Source organism: Balaenoptera musculus, chromosome 3 (assembly GCF_009873245.2).
Source record: "Balaenoptera musculus isolate JJ_BM4_2016_0621 chromosome 3, mBalMus1.pri.v3, whole genome shotgun sequence".
Taxonomy (NCBI): domain Eukaryota; kingdom Metazoa; phylum Chordata; class Mammalia; order Artiodactyla; family Balaenopteridae; genus Balaenoptera; species Balaenoptera musculus.
This window is the reverse complement of record NC_045787.1, coordinates 143,013,817-143,030,356: the sequence shown is the minus strand read 5'-3', so window position 1 is coordinate 143,030,356 and position 16,540 is coordinate 143,013,817. Positions and strand designations below refer to the sequence as shown.

Below are 16,540 nucleotides of genomic sequence, written 5' to 3'. Positions count from 1 at the left end.
ACATGCGCGCTAAGAACTGTTTGAGTCTCAGGCTCCCAAGCAGAGCTGGTCTCGCGAGATGTTGAGGTGTGTCCGTTTCTTTACTGTGGGTCTGTAGAGTGGGTTAGGTTTGAGCAGCTTCTTTTCCGCTCTGTTCTTTGAAACTTTTTTTTAAGAGTCGCCGCATCATACGACGTAAAACAAACAAACAAAAACTTAGTAGAGCGCAGACAACAGCTTAAGCCTCACTAGAGCGCTGTGAAATGAAGGGGGAAGTGCGTGAAGTTAAAAAAAAGTTAAAATTAGCATTAATTAGCCAGGTAGTGTAACACGCTGAAGACAAGGTAAACACAAAGTGTCTTCCTCTCCTCGAATTTACATCATACGGAGTGAGAAAGACACTGAATTATTCAAAAATGTATAGTTCTAGAAAGCCGCTATGAAAGGTATACCAGGTACTATGAGAACATGAGGCACTATTCGGTAATTGTGACACCTCGCCCCAATGTGATCTTGTATTTTACCATTAGGAAAAAAATACTATAAAACGATTTCCATTTTAGGAAAACAGTAATATTTATGACATCTCAACCTTCCTTTAAAGTATAATATGAAAAAAAATACTGGAAAATAGTCATTTTGGAGTAGAATTCCCCACCCCCACCCCCTTTTTTTTTTTTTTGGTCCTATCCTCTCTGTTCCGGTCACGTTTTATTTTTCAAAACAGTATGTGTTCCTTTCAAATGTCAGAGTGACATCCTTGCCTCAATAAGAGATCTCATCATAATATAATCTTTTTTCTTATTAAGAATGTTCAGTGCCTAGCATAGGAATGTAAATATTAATTTTGATTTTACAGGGCAATAGCTGAAGGGACAGAAGTCAGAAAATAGTCTGAAAGTGAGTAGTCTGTGAATCACTCACACTTTGCTTTTTTTAAATATATATTTTATTTATTTATTTTTGGCTGCGCTGGGTCTTCGTTGCTGCGCGCGGCCTTTCTCTAGTTGTGGCGAGCGGGGGCTACTCTTTGTTGCGGTGCGCGGACTTCTTATCGCGGTGGCTTCTCTTGTTGCGGAGCACGGGTTCTAGGCACGTGGGCTTCAGTAGTTGTGGCTTGTGGGCTCTAGAGTGCAGGCTCAGTAGTTGTGGTGCACAGGCTTCGTTGCTCCACGGCATGTGGGATCTTCCCAGACCAGGGCTCGAACACGTGTCCCCTGCATTGGCAGGGGGATTCTTAACAACTGAGCCACCAGGGAAGTCCCAAACTTTGCTTTTATCTCCTTAAAACAATTCCCAAAATTTTCTTGGAAGTGTTAAGTTGTATTTAGTTAAAACTATCAGGCACAAGCCAGGGAGCACATCTCTCAGAGGAATTATAGAATGTGTTGGACAAGAGGGAAGAACCTTTTGTAAGGTTCAGGTTCCCCCTGGAGGATTCTGAGGAGGGTCTAGGGAAGCAGGGATCAGTTCTGGATGGGTTGCTGTTTGATCAACTGGGATTGATTAGGATCTGGATGCAGTTATAAGGTGAGGATGGTTCAGCAATTGGGTATCTCCAGTAATGGTCCGGGGTATAGCAGAGTGGGTTTGGGGCATCATTAGTAAGGAAACAGTGGTTACTCAAAGAGGGGGTGGTTGTGCATTTTACAGTTACTGCATGACCTTGGGGGAGACAGTGCTTTCTGTTGTAGGGGGAAGACTTACCCTAGGGAGATATAAACCTTGTGCCCCAAAACTTCAGGAGATAAAGAATCCCCACTTGGAAGCTGTAGGTGTTGTTAAAGATAAAAGCCACAGGCCCAAAATGGTGTCACTTGTGCTAAAGCCCATGATACCAAACCTAGATTTAACACCTAACGTAATCACAACTTCAAAATGTAATCCCCAGAAATGTAATCCAATCAATCAGTTTGGAATTTCCTGGTCAGTACTGAAGAGGTAATATGTCACGTGGACCCTTTCTATCATCCCCTCACCCCCACCCTGCCTCTCAGAGGAAGAGGAGGCAATCAGCTGTAAAAACCTTGCTGTTCCTTGCTCCCTTCCCCGCCCCCCAAAGATGTCCCAGCCTAAAAATAATCCTTTCTGTTATTTTGCTAATAGCTTCATGCCCCACCCTTCTTCCTACAAAAACTTTTCAGTTTGTACAACCCCTTGGAGCATGCTTCTGATTGGTAGGTGGGATGCTGTCTAATTTATGAGTTGTTGAATAAAGTCAATTAGATTTTAAAGTTTGCTTGATTGAATTTTGTTTTTTGACAGTGTCGTTGAGATTTGGTTTCAAAATGAACACTTTTGTGTGTTGTTGATGTAATATGGAGCTGAGACATTTAGAAGGAGATACAGGGAGGAAATAAGGGTAGGGGTAGGGATAAAGGAGAAAGGACAGAGAAGGGGCAAAGAAGGTGTGCATTTTTTTGTCCTTCCTCTTTTCTTCTTGATGTCTAGCATTTAGTAAGCATTCAATAAATATTTGTTGAATGAATGAGTCATTCAATCAATTTTGATCCTGAAATGCCAGGGAAGAAGGGACAATGAACTGGCATATATTTCGAACCATATCTATGCCAGGTGTAGTGCTAAGCCTGCTGTGAAAGAGTAGTGTAGGCTCAACTCCTCTCTCCCAACTTCCCTGCAAGTTAAAAAGTATCTGGTGACCTGTTGGGAGTACGGTTTGGATGACACAGGTCACCTTTGGTCTTTTGAATTGATTCCTTTATCTTGTTTAATATATTTCTATTTACTGTAGAAAGGAAAAGGTCACCAACTTTTTCAAGCACAGTTTCTCCCCATATCTTGGAAATTGGAATTCCTTGTGTATATCTTTATTATTCCTCTGATCTTTTTCTCTTGTTCACTCTCTGTCCTTCCCCCACCAGCTTTGATGAATATATTGTTGAGATGTTAAAAGTTTAAAATAAGTCCCTATTGGGAGTTGCCTGGCGGTCCAGTGGTTAAGACTCTGCGCTTCCACTGCAGGGGGCACGGCTCGATCCCTGGTCTAGGAACTAAGATCCCGAACTAAGATCCCGCGTGCCATGCGGCATGGCCAAAAACAAACAAACAAAAGTCCCTATTAAATGATAGAACTTTAAAGGAAGCCTGAATTTTGTACTCATTAGGTCATTATTTTGTTCCTAAGCCGGATTCTGTATAACAGAGACAGCATCCTAACCTGAAATATTGATGATAGTCTTGCAATTAGGAAATAATCAGTCCATTTTTTAAAAATTGAAGTATAATGGATTTATAATATTATATTAGTTTCAGAATCAGTCCACCTTAATCACAAGCACCACAGAATGACACAAACACTGCCGTTTTATCTACCTGTATTTTCATTTCTTAATTTTTAATTCTTCCCTGCTAGTATTCAGTAGACCTAATATGGGTTTTTTCCCCCACCTGACTATATATTGACTGTATATGTATTTTTTATATCTCTAATTAAAATACAACTATTATGTATCCATCTCTCTTCGTCATTTTCCCGATGACTACAATGCCTTTCCTCTAGTGCTGCCCCTTCTTTTTGATTTGATCTGCTCTATTTACTCTCTGGAAAAATAGTTGATTAGTTGAAGACTTTAGGAAAATAGTTCTGTCACCACCTCACCTTGACTTTTTGAACTTCACAATCTTCTCATTTGAAAACGTCTTGGACACCGAAGTGTCTCAGGAAAAAACAAAAAACTCCAAAAACCAACTCTGTATCTTGGTATTACAATAATCATCATAATTATTTATTTCTTGGAATTGGAGACCATATTTACTCCCCTTCTGTTTCTGTGGGGAGCAGGTTAAAAAACAACTAGAAATCCGTGATCAAGGTGTCAGTGGGTTTGATATTTCTCCTCCCGGGAAACAAGCGACAAAGTTGCAGGGGGAAGCTTTCGGGGCGGAGCCCAGGGAGCCTAGGTTCCTACCATTGGTTCTTCCCGGGAGCCTCCTCCCCACTCCTGCCCCGCCTCCTGGACGGATGAACCAATAGCGGCGTAAGTTGTGGTTTAAACGCCGAGTCGCGCGTGACCGCTGGAGACCGTGTCTAGGAAGAGTTTGGCCGTTGTTCCCAGCGTGGGTGAATGGAGTGGTCGCGAGTGGTTGGGCGGGAGGGGTCCGGCGGGGTAGGAAGCGGGGCTGGGGTGGGGGTCTGGGAAGCGGGGTCCGTATGTCTGGGAGCCGGGGCTGGGGATTGGGGGCTGGGACTAACCCCGGGACGTCTGTAGCGCCCAGCCGGTTGAGCCACGGCCTTTGGACTGCGTCCGCAGCCCACGGCGGTTCGGTTCCGATGGGTAGCAGGGCCTGTGCCAGTCCCAAACCGCCAACTCTTCTGGAACTTAGGGCCCCTGACTCAGGCTTCAAGAGTTAAGAGCTGGATTAAGTGCCTGTCGGCTCAAGATCGGGTTTCTCCCTCTGCTTAGCTCTTGTTTTTGCATAGACGTGCCCAGGGTAGAAAGTTGGGTCTGTGCTACACCTTAGCTTCTTTCATCTTCCCTAACTCCCAGGGTTTAATGAGTATTTCACACCCCTAGGTAATCCAGAATGGCTACTCTGATCTATGTTGACAAGGAAAATGGAGAACCAGGCACCCGTGTGGCTTCTAAGGATGGGCTGAAGCTGGGGTCTGGGCCTTGTAAGTATACAGGCGGCAATCAGGTACACAGGTATTGTGAATCAATGGTGGGTGTGGCCTGGAGCTGGGGGAGGCATTTAGTATACTTCGCCGGCAATTGGAGTCAGGTTTACCCAATACTGCTACTGCCAGATGCTTGTTATGGGTCTGTTTTTCATGTTCAGTATCTTAATGAGATTATTTAAGAGGGTACTGAACTGAAGTACTGTTAGGCATAGGACCATGCCACTGTCAAAAGGGTGTTAAGTTTGGGTGTGAGAATTAGGCCACGTTTATAGGCAAGGTCAGCCTTCAAGTTGCATAGGCGTTTACTGCTGGAATAATCTCACGGTAAGAATTTTTCTTTAGCAGTCAAAGCTTTAGATGGGAGATCTCAGGTTTCAACACCACATGTTGGCAAAATGTTTGATGCTCCACCAGCTTTACCTAAAGCTGCCAGAAAGGCTTTGGGAACTGTTAACAGAGCTACAGAAAAGTCAATAAAGACGAATGGACCCCTCAAACAGAAACAGACAGCCTGCTCTACCAAAAAGGTAAGTGTTGGCTATAAATAAAGATGCTGTTTAAACACTTCAGCACTTGTGACTCTTAAAATGACTATTGGCATCCTACCTGACTTTCTTCTGTGTGAAAAGAAAGAAATAGAGGCTAGCAAACATAGATTAGCAGAAAAGAATCATCATACTGTCTTTGTGGACTTCCCCTGTAACACGAGATCACATTTATCAGTAGCAGCTGGTGAATTTTTTTGCCTCACCTGCCCTTAATGAGTGTCTTGAAGCAGATTGATTGGTAGAATGTACTTACAGATTAAGAAGTACTGAGAGGGAGGGTATTTTGCAAGAGGTCACGTTGCTAATATAACAGCTCAGGTGCTGCCATCCTTCTCCCCTCCTTCCAGAGCAAGCACCAGATTTTTAGGTTATAACGCGGTAGCACATTGACCTTTGTATGTGTGTTTACAAATTGTAGGTTAGTGCATCCTAGACTGAGACGACTTGGCTATGAAAGATAACTTTAGCATGTGGATTAACACTTCATTTCAGTAATTGTTTTGTTTAATGTGTATTAGGAAAAAACAACTAGTACTTGACCTCAACCTGAGACCTACATGTGTGGTTTCAGGACAAGGATGTCTTTTTTAAAAAACTGAGTTGAGTAAGAGAAATGTTAAAGGCAAGAATTGCAAGGATATAGCAAAAATGATGAGAATGTGACAGAACTGAAACGTGGGAAACCCTGCCTTAGGGATTTCCTCTAGCCCTGCACATGTGACGTAAGCATAAATCAAGACTATGCAGGTTTCCATTTCGGCCCATCATCGTGGACTGCCTGCCAATTCCAGACTAGGGAATTATCCACTGTGGGCTTCTAAAGTCCTTGGCTGTCTTTGGCTGCCTCTTACTCTGTGTATTTGAGGAACACAAACTGGTTTTTAAAATTAACCAAGCAAATAATTTAGGTAACACTGATGGACACACCAACGGAAAATTATATTTCCAACAGCCAAAAATGGCTTCCAGGATTAGCTTCTATTCTGGGTAATTCATGCCCATTTTCTCCTTTGTTAGGTTGGGTGATTGAGTCAATTAGTTCTGAATTAACTCCGCTCTGCATTTTGATAACTTATGCTAACAGGTGCTGATACTTATATTTTAGAATTAACTTTTGAGCCATGATATTAGAATTGCTTGCTGAATTGTATTTGTAATTTTGAGAATGAAGGATTATGGTTTCTTAGAAGTCAGCATGAAATTGAAAACAATTTAAAATTTGGTGAAGCAGTCACATGTCTTAAAAAAGCCCTACGATCTCTTGTACTAATCAGTTGACAAGGCTTCCACTCTCACTAATGTATGTTTTCTTGGGTTGTTTTAGATGACTGAGAAGACCGTTAAAGCAAAAAGCTCTGTTCCTGCCTCAGATGACACCTACCCAGAAATAGAAAAATTCTTTCCCTTCAACCCATTAGGTAATATCTTTTGGTATCGCACAAATGCTTTAGCCTTGAGTTTCTCTTAGGATCCAATTCAACTCTAACTTGATATAGCTATGAATAAGACATGTGATCCAAGACTATAACAAGGCTGTCTGAATCTGGGTTGCTTTGAACAAATACACTTGTGGATTTATTTGTAAGGTATAATCTTAGGTCAGTAGAGGAATCCGAGCTAAGATGTGGAAAACATTGTTCCTGTCCTCAAAAGCTAACCACCTAGGGGGAGATTAGACCTGTTCAACGTTAGGGGACAGTCTTCTTAGCAAACCATTTAGAAAGAGGGCTCTATGTCAAGTTGAACAATGCCTGAGGGCTTCCCTGGTGGCTCAGTGGTTAAGAATCCGCCTGCCAATGCAGTGTATGCAGGTTCGAGCCCTGGTCCGGGAAGATTCCCCCATGCTGCAGAGCAACTAAGCCCGTGCGCCACAACTACTGAGCCTGCGCTCTAGAGCCCTCGAGCCACAGCTACTGAGCGCGCGTGCCTAGAGCCTGTGCTCCGCAATAAGAGAAGCCACCGCAATGAGAAGCCTGCACACCGCAACGAAGAGTAGCCCCTGCTCGCCACAAGTAGAGAAAGCCCATTTGTAGCAACGAAGACCCAACACAGCCAAAAATAAATCAAATGAAAAATAAATTAATTAAAAAATGTAGGTCATGTTGAAATGTTTCATTATGAAGTATCAAAAGCACACTCATTAATATCACAGCTGATCTCATCAGAAAAGTCTTCAGTATTAGGAAGCTGTTAAGCTAATGATTACAGATGAGTTTACTGATATTCCAGTTTTTTTTCCCCTTGAAATTGTGAATTTTATCATCGGCAACAAATACCGTTTCCCTTTAAGTGGTAGACTTCTTTCACTCCTCGGAGAAAAATGTTCGACACATATCCAAGGCTGAGTTACCACAATTTGTCTTTCAGTTCTTTCAAGTAAATGGTGTACAGGAATAAGGCCTCTGGTTTAGCTTGCAAATCAAATAATTGCACGAATCTTTTTTTCTTGGAAAACGCCATGGTCCTTCAGTATGCGGTAGATGTGTTTTATGGCATACTTCACATCATATACAGAATACTAAAAAGATATGTTCTCAAGGGTTGAGAGCTAATAAAATTAATACTGTTTACTGCATGTGGTAGAGTAACATTATGTGAAACGCTTTTTTTTTTACTGCAAGTGAATGGCTGCGAGGAATATAGTGACTACTAAGCATAGTTTATTGCCACTGCCTTGATTCGTGCACGGCAGTTTTATCCACCATTGCTTTTGGACCATCATTGTAAATGTCAACACAGTGGAAAAAGGTATTAATATTATTATAAAAAATAGTTTGAGCTCATGGGCCCTGTGAAAGCTGACCACCCTGAGGAATGCTGCCCTGACAAAGTACTTTTCTGTGGCAGATTTCGAGAGTTTCGACCTGCCTGAAGAGCACCAGATTGCACACATGCCCTTGAATGGAGTGCCTCTCATGATCCTCGATGAGGAGAGGGAGCTTGAACAGCTCTTACACCTGGGCCCCCCTTCACCTCTGAAGATGCCTCCTCCACCCTGGGAGTCTAGTAAGTGAATGAGTGCCCTTCTAGAAGGTCTGTAAACAATCTGTGTCATAACACTTCCATTACCGTGGGGACAGGTTGTGCAGAAGGTTAGCCTGTAAGTAATTTCTATCCTTCAGACTGCAGGGATAAGGTTTCAGGATAATGAAAACTATTCTCAACTGGTACTGCTTTTTAGTCCCAAATGCCCAGTTAAATTGTCATTCTGGAATCTGGACAGTCTTAGATACAAGCAAAACCAGAGGAAATTTAGTGTGTAACTTCTTAGGTTATAAGCTGAAGTATAATAAACTTGCTTGGAATGAGAATTCCAAGCTACACCCAAAGCTCGTGTAGGATCAAGACCCACGTAATAGCATCGATTGGCAAACCTTTACTGCAGAGGGTTTGAGGTCTTGGTTCAAACTGGTGGTCAAAAGCCATCATCAGTGTGTTTTCTATTTGTTCTGATGGAATACCTCACACTATTTGCTAAATTGCATTAATGATAATTGTTGGCCCTTACTTGGGTCTCTAAGAATGATGGAATTTCGGGTACTTCTATGATTTATCTCATAATGAAGGTTAATTCTGTGGCCACAGCCACATTCCAAGAAATAAGTGAGAGCCGGTATGTGTGTGTGTAGGTGGGGCGGGGGTAAAGATTCATTAGACAAAGGGAAAAACAAGAATTCATGATAAAGAGTGACAACTAGTGTGTGTGTTGATGGACACGAGGATTTGCAGATATTGAACAAGAAATTCCTGTTTTCTAGATCTGTTGCAGTCTCCCTCAAGCATTCTGTCGACCCTGGATGTTGAATTGCCACCTGTTTGCTATGACTTAGATATTTAAATTTCTTAGCACTTTATAGTCTGTGGGTATGTATTAATAGTTTGTATTAATAAAGCAATTCTTTGTTTAACAAACTCTTCCTAATATTGTGGTTGGTATTGTTTGGAATTTGCTTAAAACTGTATGAAAACTAGTAGATGTGTTTAACAGACAAGAGTCTATAATCTGACAAGAGAAGTTTGTCCGAGTTAAAAAACTTTCCCTGAAACCCTCTGCTTTGTTTTAACAGCTTATTTTAGAAGCTGCCACTGTTTTCCCTGAAACATATACCCCTCCATGTGTACTTTACTACCTTTTTGTGGCCATTAACTAGTGACAGTGATTAGATCTCTTAATAGGAAGAGCTACTTCCAGCTCATTGTGTCTGTTGCTAGGCATTCTTTATTTCTGGTTCTGTTTAGTTTCTAATGCCTTCAATACTCTGTATTCAGTGATCAGAATTTGAAAGGCTCTAAATCTCCTGAGAATTCTGCCTCCTTGAGCTCTTCAATTGGGTTCTTTGAAGACCTCAGCAGATAATTTACTGATAGTAAGATCCACTTTCTACCTATAGGAAACTCTATTTATTTGCTAACTCTGTGTTGGGAATTGTTTTTCAGTCTTTAATAAGCATTATTGTGTTTCATGTTCATGACCCTGTTTTTCAGATGAGGACAGTGAAGCTCAGAAGTTCACTGATAAACCAAAGACACGAAGAGCTAGAAAATGATAGAACTGGTATTTTGATTCCATAACTGAGATTGGAATCAAAATATCAGATTGCTCATGGATTTTCTTTTTTTTTTTCTTTTTTTCTTTGGGCAGAGGGAGTGGATGATGTTTAAAAAAAATTAATTGTTGCCACCATTTTAAATTAAGAGTTTCACATATCTTTGGTTTTAGAGCTTCTCTTGGAAAAGCAGACCTGTTTATAGTAGGCCCTTGTTTCCAACACTTGGTAGAGTGGCTGCCTTTTAGGTGGAGTGTGGGTTTTCTGTCCTCTGAACCCTATGTGAGATGGTTTGAGGGGAGAACTGAAGTATTCCTCTTACTCTCTTCTGTGACTCAGCCTATTTAACTCACTTAACTTGCCTGGGCCAGGCAGCCAATTGAATTTGATCCTTGCTAAATACTAACTTATATAGGAAGGCTTTCTCCTGAAACATCTCTAGCATCTATAGTCAAGTTAGAATGTGAGCCTTTTCTTTTCCATCGTTATTAGAGGAATCTGCAAGATATTAGGCATGAAACACTAGGAACACATATAGACTCTGATCCTGACTTTAAAACTTCTTTTTTTAGTTTTATTTACTTAAGAAAAATGAAAAAAAATTTTTTTGGCTGTGCTGCTCGGCATGCAGGGTCTTAGTTCCCCGACCCTGGATTGAACCCATGCCCCTGCAGTGGAAGTGCAGAATCTTAACTATTGGACTGCCAGGGAAGTCCACTGACTTTCAAACTTTGACCCTGTAAACATAGCTGAACCAGTCTGGATTTCTGAAATTAGTAGAAAGACTTCTAAAAGAGAACAAAGTAAGACAACGCAGCACTTGACTTTAAGGGAGAGGATTAGACCTCATATCCTCAGGTATAATAGGGCCACTTTGAAAAGCAAAGCCTCGTTTTGAGCGACTTTCATATACAATATATTTAGAAACTTTGGAAAGTGGTTTGTTGTGGTGGAGGGAACAAAGGGCTGGGAGCAAGGCAACTGGTCAGTCCTTTACCAGTTAGTCACTGTCCTTGGTCAGACCTGGGCACGAGTGATCTTCTCTTCACTGCTGTTAGTCAGATGCAAAGTGCTTAATGTTTGTTGACTTCGAGAATTTTAAACAGATGTTTTTCCATTAATATAAATAATTCCTTTTGTGAGTATTGTTGCTGTTTGTAAACAGTTTATTAAGTAGCATGTGTTTGGCTTTATTACTTGAGAAAGCTTATGAGAAGCCCTGTTTGGAAATCTAATCTGTCCAAGCGGTAATACTGTAGGATTAAAGTTTCTTTCAATCACACAGTTCCCCTGCACTGGACTGAAGCGTGCTCTTACCTACGTAAGGTTCATCCACACCTAACTTCTTCTTTTTTAAAAAAAAAATTTGTTTATTTTATTTATTTATTTTTGTCTGTGTTGGATCTTTGTTGCTGCGTGCGGGCTTTCTGTAGTTGCGGCGAGCAGGGGCTACTCTTTGTTGCGGTGCACAGGCTTCTCATTGTGGTGGCTTCTCTTGTTGTGGAGCACGGGCTCTAGGCGTACGGGCTTCAGTAGTTGTGGCATGCAGGCTCATTAGTTGTGGCTCACGGGCTTGGTTGCTCCACGGCATGTGGGATCTTCCCGGACCAGGGCTTGAACTCGTGTCCCCTGCGTTGGCAGGCGGATTCTTTTTTATTTATTTATTTATTTATTTATGGCTGTGCTGGGTCTTTGTTTCTGTGAAAGGGCTTTCTCTAGTTGCGGCAAGTGGGGGCCGCTCTTCATCGCGGTGCATGGGCCTCTCGCTATCAAGGCCTCTCTTGTTGGGAGCACAGGCTCCAGACACGCAGGCTCAGTTATTGTGGTTCACGGGCCTAGTTGCTCCGCGGCATGTGGGATCTTCCCAGACCAGGGCTCGAACCCGTGTCCCCTGCATTGGCAGGCAGATTCTCAACCACTGCGCCACCAGGGACGCCCGGCAGGCGGATTCTTAACCACTGCACCACCAGGGAAGTCCCACACCTAACTTATTCTTGCATTGACATTTTTCAGGTTTTAAATTCCAATTAACCTTCAACAGGGACACAAAGCCTTTTAAATATATTAATGCTAATATTCTCTATTAGACTAATTCTGAACTAACCTATATAGGAAGGTTAGTCCCTATACCAAGTTCCAAAAGGGTCAATACTATGGCAGGAATGTCCTAAGTTGACTTTGTTCTTTCCAGTAGTTTAATCATTTACCATTTATTGAGGCCCCATGTGCTAGGGACCAAGCCTACACCTACCATGGTTAAGTCACAACATTGCCTCTGCCCTCAGGTGCCTGGCATCCAGTGGGGAGAGAGGTATCAAATGCCATTGTGATAAAGGAAGATGCACATGGGGGTGGGGAGGACCAGGAGTTGGGGAGCACTCCCCAGCCCAGTCTAGGGAAGGACAGGGAAGGCTTCCTGGGGAGGGACATGTGGATGGAGACTTGATGGAAGAGAAGCGTTCTGGGCAGAGAGAACAGCTTTTGCAGATGGCAGGAAGCAAGATAACACAGTTTGTTAAGTGAAAACTGCCTTTCTGTTTTTTTCCTGCTTTAGGTTTGAGCAAGGAGTGTGTCTGGCAACAAGGGAGTCTGGACAGTGAAGCAGGGGCCATATGGTTTTTTGAACTGTGCAAGGGGTTTAGAGTTTGTCCTGGGCGTGTTTGGTGCCATGGAAAGGTTTCATTTTGTTTTTCATTTATCATTTATTTAATAGTATTTTCCTGCATAATAAAGCAAACTAAAATGTACACACTTATTTTCAGCAATAGTTATACATATATCTTAAACTGTATACAAACTTAGAAATATTAAATATCATTACAGAAAAATTTGAAATTATGACAAGATATATAGCAAAAACCACTTACTGCAAAGAGCATGCATGTGGTAGTTAGTTGGTAAATGCTGCCTCTGTATCAGTATACACACTTTGAATATCATCCTTCTGTGCTATTAATGTGTTCAATTTTTTTCTTATATCTGCAAATACAAATTTCACGAATATTTTCCCCTTGAAATAGAGAAAAATTCTGCACTGTTCCAGGGATCCCATATTGAGAAATGCTCTTTTGTATATATACCATCTCAAGTCCTTACAAGCTCTTTATGCGCTTATAGAAATCATATATACTGTTTCCAAGGTGCACTATAAATTAAAAAAAATTTTTTTTGTTTTATATTGGAGTATACTTGATTAACAATGTTGTGCTTTCAGGTAGACAGCAAAGGGATTCAGTTATACATGTATCTATTCTTTTTCAAATTCTTTTCCCATGTAGGTTATTACAGAGTATTGAGCAGAGTTCCCTGTGCTATACAGTAGGTCCTTCTTGGTTATCTATTTTAAATATAGCAGTGTGCAGGTCAATCCCAAACTCCCAGTCTATCCCCCCGCCACCTGTAACCATAAGTTTGTTCTCTAAGACTGTGAGTCTGTTTCTATTTTTTTTTTTTTTATTTAAAAAAAATTTTTTTTTTTTTTTTTAATTTATTTATGGCTGTGTTGGGTCTTCGTTTCTGTGCGAGGGCTTTCTCTAGTTGTGGCAAGCGGGGGCCACTCTTCATCACGGTGCGCGGGCCTCTCACTATCGCGGCCTCTCTTCTTGCGGAGCGCAGGCTCAGTAATTGTGGCTCACGGGCCCAGTTGCTCCACGGCATGTGGGATCTTCCCAGACCAGGGCTCGAACCCGTGTCCCCTGCATTAGCAGGCAGATTCTCAACCACTGCACCACCAGGGAAGCCCTGTTTCTGTTTTATAAGTATGTTCATTTGTATCATTTTTTTAGATTTCGCATATAAGCGAAATCATGTGATATTTGTCTTTCTCTGTGTGACTTACTTCATTTAGTATGGATCTCCAGGTCCATCCATGTTGCTGCAAATGGCATTATTTCGTTCTTTAAAAAAAAAAAAAAAAAAATTAATTAAGTAATTTGGTTGCACCGGGTCTTAGTTGCGGCAGGCAGGCTCCTTACTTGCGGCTTGCCAGCTTCTTAGTTACGGCACTTGGGCTCCTTGGTTGCAGCAGGTGGGCTCCTTAGTTGTGGCCTGAGAGGCTTCTTAGTTGTGGCATGCAAGTGGGATCTAGTTCCCTGACCAGGGATTGAACCCCACCTCCCTGCATTGGGAGCACAGAGTCTTAACCACTGTGCCACCAGGGAAGTCCCTATTTCATTCTTTTTAATGACTGAGTAATACTCCATCGTATATATGGACCACATCTTCTTTATTCATTCATCCATTGATGGACATTTAGGTTGCTACCATGTGCTATTGTAAACAGTGCTGCAATGAACATTGTGGTGCATGTATCCTTTCAAACCATGTTTTTTTTCCAGATACGTGCCCAGGAGTGGGATTGCTGGATCATATGGTAGCTCTACTTTTAGTTTCTTAAGGAACCTCCATACTGTTCTTCATAGTGGCTGTATCAATTTACATTCCTACCAACAGTGTAGGAAGGTGCCCTTTTCTCCACACCCTCTCCAGCATTTATTGTTTATAGATTTTTTTTGATGATGGCCGTTCTGACTGGTGTGAGGCAATACCTCATTGTAGTTTTGATTTGCATTTCTCTAATAATTAGTGATGTTTAGCTTCTTTTCATGTGCTTTTTGGCCATCTGTGTGTCTTTTTTGGAGAAATGTCTATTTAGATCTTAGGCCCATTTTTTGATTGGATTATTATTTTGTTTTTGATAACGAGCTGCACGAGCTCTTAGTAAATTTTGGAGATTAATCCCTTGTTCGTTGCATTGTTTGCAAATATTTTCTCCCATTCTGTGGATTGTCTTTTTGTTTTGTTTATGGTTTCCTTTGCTGTGCAAAAGCTTTTGAGTCCCATTTGTTTATTTTTGTTTTTATTTCCATTACTCTAGGAGATGGATTGAAAAAGATTGCTGCGATTTATGTCAAAGAGTGTTCTACCTATGTTTTCCTCCAAGAGTTTTATAGTATCTGGTCTTACATTTAGGTCTTTAATCCATTCTGAGTTTATTTTTATGTATGGTGTTAAAGAATGTTCTAATTTCATTTTTTTAAAGGTAGCTGTCCATTTTTCCCAGCACCATTTATTGAAGAAATTGTCTTTTCTCCATTGTATAGTCTTGCCTGCTTTGTCTTAGATTAATTGACCATAGATGTGTGGGTTTATTTCTGGGCTTTCTATCGTGTTCCATTGATCTATATTTCTATTTTTGAGCCAGTACCATGCTGTCTTGAGTACTGTAGCTTTGTAGTATAGTCTGAAGTCAGGGAGTCTGATTCCTCCAGCTCCGTTTTTTTTCCTTCAAGACTGCTTTGACTATTCAGGGTCTTTTGCGTCTCCATACAAATTTTAAGATTTTTTGTTCTAGTTCTGTAAAAAATGCCATTGGTAATTTGATAGGGATTGCATTGAATCTGTAGATTGCTTTGGGTAGTATAGTCATTTTCACAATATTGATTCTTCCAATCCAAGAACATGGTATATCTCTCCATCTCTTGGTATCATCTTTAATTCCTTTCATCAGTGTCTTAAAGTTTTCTGCATACAGGTCTTTTGTCTCCCTAGGTAGGTTTATTCCTAGGTATTTTATCCTTCTTGTTGCAATGGTGAATGGGAGTGTTTCCTTAATTTCTCTTTCAGATTTTTCATCATTAGTGTATAGGAATGCAAGAGATTTCTGTGCATTAATTTTGTATCCTGCAACTTTACCAAATTCATTGATTAGCTCTAGTAGTTTTCTGGTGGCCTCTTTAGGATTCTCTATGTATAGTATCATGTCATCTGCAAACAGTGACAGTTTTACTTCTTCTTTTCCAGTTTGTATTCCTTTTGTTTCTTTTTCTTCTCTGATTGCCGTGTCTAGGACTTCCAAAACTATGTTGAGTGAAAGTGGCGAGAGTGGACATCCTTGTCTTGTTCCTGATCTTAGAGGAAATTCTTTCAGCTTTTTACTGTTGAGTATGATGTTAGCTGTAGGTTTGTCATATATGGCCTTTATTATGTTGACATAGGTTCCCTCTCTGCCCACTTTCTGCAGAGTTTTTATCATAAATGGATGTTGAATTTTGTCGAAAGCTTTTTCTGCATCTATTGAGTTGATCATATGGTTTTTATCCTTCAGTTTGTTGATGTGGTGCATCACACTGATTGATTTGCAGATATTGAAATATCCTTAGGGGCTTCCCTGGTGGCGCAGTGGTTGAGAATCCGCCTGCCAATGCAGGGGACACGGGTTCGAGCCCTGGTCTGGGAAGATCCCACATGCCGCGGAGCAACTAGGCCCGTGAGCCACAATTACTGAGCCTGCGCGTCTGGAGCCTGTGCTCCGCAACAAGAGAGGCCGCGATAGTGAGAGGCCTGCGCACCGCGATGAAGAGTGGCCCCCACTTGCCGCAACTAGAGAAAGCCCTCGCACAGAAACGAAGACACAACACAGCCATAAATAAATAAATAAAATTAAAAAAAAAAAAAAAAAAAAGAAATATCCTTACATCCCTGGCATAAATCTCACTTGATCATGGTATATGATCCTTTTAATATATTGTTGGTTTCTGTTTTTAGTATTTTGTTGAGGATTTTTGTGTCTATGTTCATCAGTGATATTGGCCTGTAATTTTATTTTTTTGTGGTATCTTTGGTTTTCGTATCAGGGTGATGATGGCCTCATAGAGTGAGTTTGGTAATGTTCCTTCCTCTGCCATTTTTTGGAAGAGTTTCAGAAGAAGGTGTTAACTCTACTTTAAATGTTTGATAGAATTTGCCTGTGAAACCATCTGGTCCTGGATTTTTGTTTGTTGGGAGTTTTTAAATCACAGTTTCAATTTCATTACTTGTGATTG

At 41.2% G+C, this 16,540-nt stretch overlaps 1 protein-coding gene across 7 annotated transcripts; it reads left to right on the top strand.

Annotated features, from left to right (window-relative positions):
• The first annotated feature begins 4 nt into the window (after positions 1-4).
• On the top strand, positions 5-12,353 carry PTTG1 (PTTG1 regulator of sister chromatid separation, securin). Of its 7 annotated transcripts, none has more exons than XM_036847736.1 (8): positions 5-66; positions 839-879; positions 4,515-4,615; positions 4,967-5,148; positions 6,494-6,587; positions 8,017-8,175; positions 8,928-9,033; positions 12,271-12,353. In XM_036847736.1, the coding sequence occupies exons 3-7, from the start codon at positions 4,525-4,527 to the stop codon at positions 9,005-9,007; spliced, it is 606 nt and encodes a 201-aa protein (XP_036703631.1). In that variant the 5' UTR covers positions 5-66; positions 839-879; positions 4,515-4,524; the 3' UTR covers positions 9,008-9,033; positions 12,271-12,353. The 7 variants fall into 7 exon arrangements, with proteins under 7 accessions (XP_036703631.1, XP_036703628.1, XP_036703632.1 ...); XM_036847733.1 differs by having other exon boundaries at positions 4,964-5,148; positions 12,271-12,345; XM_036847737.1 differs by lacking the exons at positions 5-66; positions 839-879 and adding an exon at positions 3,970-4,056.
• The last annotated feature ends 4,187 nt before the right edge of the window (positions 12,354-16,540 follow it).